The sequence below is a fragment of the Euphorbia lathyris genome, chromosome 2, assembly GCF_963576675.1.
Source record: "Euphorbia lathyris chromosome 2, ddEupLath1.1, whole genome shotgun sequence".
In the NCBI taxonomy this organism is placed as follows: Eukaryota; Viridiplantae; Streptophyta; class Magnoliopsida; order Malpighiales; family Euphorbiaceae; genus Euphorbia; species Euphorbia lathyris.
The window spans coordinates 115,860,767-115,863,947 of NC_088911.1; the positions used below are offsets into that span (position 1 = coordinate 115,860,767).

Sequence of the window (3,181 nt, forward strand, 5' to 3'; positions counted from 1 at the left end):
TGAAATGGGTCGGGGGCCGCCTTGGACGTGTTTGGACCCTTATTACGCTTGGATTTAGACCACAGTGAGGATAGTAATAACGCCATGCATGTGACATCATTTAGTCTGATATCACTAATTTAATAAGGACTAATTTTTTTTAAGGTAGTAAGTATGATCTTAAAAAAAAATTGATCGAGGGTGATCCATGCCTAAATTCACTAGAATCCAAATGATGAGTAGTAGCCATATTGGATGCTTTTTACCCATAAAAAAAAAAACCCTAAAACAGAACACAACAAAAAAAGCAGAAAACAAAAAACAGGTGCCAATAGCCAACCAAACAAAGTTAGAAATCAAATTGATCTCTGAATAGAGAGAGAGAGTTGGAACTTTACATAATCTCTAATTTATATTCTACTTGTTTCTTGTGGGTCGTTCATCCTTTTTCATGATTAAACTTCTCTTTAATTACTTGATTCCTATCCCAATTTGAATCTAATTCTGTCTTACTTAATTTAATCCTCCTTTGGCCGGCTAATTTTTTAATTTCCTCCTTTTCTTCCTTCCTATTGCCTCACTTTGACTTTTTTTCTTCATCTAATCCACAATTCCGCCATTACAATAACTTCAATTCACTCTCTTCTCTTCTCTTTCCCTCCTTCTTCTCAATTCCCAGCCATGGCTAATCCATGGTGGGCAGGCCAGATTGGCCTGCCAGTCCTCGACCCATCCAATTCATCTTCCCTCAACAAATCACACCGTGAAATTTCCATCAATGAAACCAACAATCGAAGCCCCGACGACGATGACGACGATAGAGACACCGGCGATGAACCAAGAGAAGGTGCTGTCGAAATCGGTACTCGGAGACCTAGAGGACGCCCTCCCGGATCCAAAAACAAACCCAAACCTCCAATTTTCGTCACCAGAGACAGCCCTAATGCTCTCCGCAGCCATGTCATGGAAGTTGTCGGTGGCGCTGATATAGCTGAGAGTGTAGCTCAATTCGCCCGGAGACGTCAACGCGGTGTTTGTGTACTCAGTGGTAGCGGCTCTGTTGCTAACGTAACCCTAAGACAACCGGCAGCACCTGGCGCTGTTGTTGCTCTTCACGGCAGGTTTGAGATTTTGTCCTTAACCGGCGCGTTTCTCCCCGGACCTTCCCCGCCTGGTGCAACCGGACTCACCGTGTATCTCGCTGGCGGACAAGGTCAGGTCGTCGGAGGAAGCGTTGTAGGTTCGTTAGTTGCGGCGGGTCCTGTTATGGTGATTGCTGCAACTTTTGCGAATGCTACTTATGAACGTTTGCCATTAGAGGAAGATGAGGAAGATGTCGGCGCCGGCCAGGAACAGATCCAGGGAGGTTCTGGTAACTCTCCACCACCGATTGGAAGCGGCGGACAACAGTCTGGTTTGCCGGATCCATCTGCGCTTCCTGTTTTTAATCTGCCGCCGAATTTAATCCCTAATGGAAGTCAATTAGGGCATGATGCGTACGGATGGTCTCATGCTAATACCCGGCCACCGTACTAGTTTAGAACGGATTGAACCGAGATCATAGTAGAATTTCTCGTTTTTAGAAGATAGAGTTTGTGATGGATTGTCGATGGATATAGAATATTGTAAATTACCAGTGATTTTTTTTTTAAATTTAATTTCTGTTTGCAATAAAAGGGATGATTTTTGCTTTCTTAATTGATTGTGTCTTGATTTCCTATAGTAAATTAAATAATTATTTCTTCATCTAGTGTTTCACGTTTGAATTTCATTAATTTTGATTGGATTATTCAATTTGCTTCTGTGTTTTTTAATCTATATTATTTTTTATCATATAGTTTATCTGATATGATGGATTAGACTTTGAAAATATTAGAAAATTAAATTATAGTTGGTGCACAGACAAATCTTTAAAGTTTTTCAGTTTCCATTTATCAAACCTTAGTTTGAAGCTTTGATGTTGGATTTCACTTTACTCTAACCACTACTAACTAGTGGTTCTTGATTTTTTTTTTTTTTTTTTTAAGATTCAAGGCATCTTTTTTTTCCACCTAATTAGGTCTAAAATTTGGGATATATTTGATTCAGTGTTCATATTAACGTTTACCGTATGATATTGCTGTTGATTGGTAAAAGTTAGCGGATTGCTGATATCTCAATCAAAGACTTTTGTTCTGTTGTTTAGAGTGAAAAATATAATTAAATAGGCATTTTAAGTTTTCTTATTCAAGATTACTATGAATAAAGAATTAATTTGTTAGCGTGTTCTGAAAAATTTGAATTAGTAGACAGTCAGGTCGCGCTGTTTAAATCTGACGAAAAAGTTTATATTATTTAATAAAACAACTTGGTGCCTATTACAAGAAAAATTAAAGTAAAACAAACAAAAGTAGCTACTTAGTTTAATATTAACATCTCTCTTCCTCTCTCTCCCTCTTATCAAGATTAACAAAGGATTCATGATGATGTCCTTTGCCTATAAAAATAATATATTTGATGTTGGATATAGTTTTAAATTTATTTTTGGTAAAGTATGTTATGCCTTTGTTTTATTTATTTATTTATGTTTTACATGAATAGTTTATATCGTTTTTTCAGTTCTAACAGTTTGCATAGCCATTTGATTTAAATATATAGAACTTGATACTAAAGAGAAAAAACATGTAAATAAAATATTAAGGAAACATAAATAATGTTTTTATAAAATCAAGAATCTATTTGTTATTTGTCTTTGATAAATATAAAATTTTGGTCTCCTAAAATGAAAATCATATGTGTAAATTAAAATACCATAACAGAATCCAATATATATATATGTTGAGTTGCACAAGATCATATAGTATAGTGGTGTCCAGGATAAATGATGCACCTTTTAGATATGGATCTTCAAAAAAATATTTATTTGAAAGAAGGCTAGTTTTTTTTGGTGGCAGTAAGCCCTTGCTCACTAAATTAGTTAGTTGTAAACATCTGTTTAAAAAATAAATGTAATTAATTTCATTTGTGTTTAAAATTATATTTTTTTAAAGATCGAACTAAGGTTTTTACGTTTAATAATAGAATGGAGATTAGAAAATTGACAATAGTTGTGTCATATCTTTTTTAGCTTCAACAAGTCGGATAGATATTTATTTTTCTCTCTTTAAACTACGAATATCTTTATTGAGATAGTCTTATTCGGAGTCACGGTTAAGACTTCTCA

The 3,181-nt window shown here is 35.1% G+C and overlaps 1 protein-coding gene across 1 annotated transcript; it reads left to right on the top strand.

Annotated features, from left to right (window-relative positions):
- Positions 1 to 287: 287 nt before the first annotated feature.
- On the top strand, positions 288 to 1,773 carry LOC136216534 (AT-hook motif nuclear-localized protein 20). Its single transcript, XM_066003072.1, has one exon. It carries the CDS (start codon positions 661 to 663, stop codon positions 1,513 to 1,515), a length of 855 nt encoding a protein of 284 aa, XP_065859144.1. The 5' UTR covers positions 288 to 660; the 3' UTR covers positions 1,516 to 1,773.
- The last annotated feature ends 1,408 nt before the right edge of the window (positions 1,774 to 3,181 follow it).

Excerpts from the sequence above, each read along its gene's own strand:
- LOC136216534 (XM_066003072.1), top strand. The coding sequence starts at position 661 with ATGGCTAATCCATGGTGGGCAGGCCAGATTGGCCTGCCAGTCCTCGAC.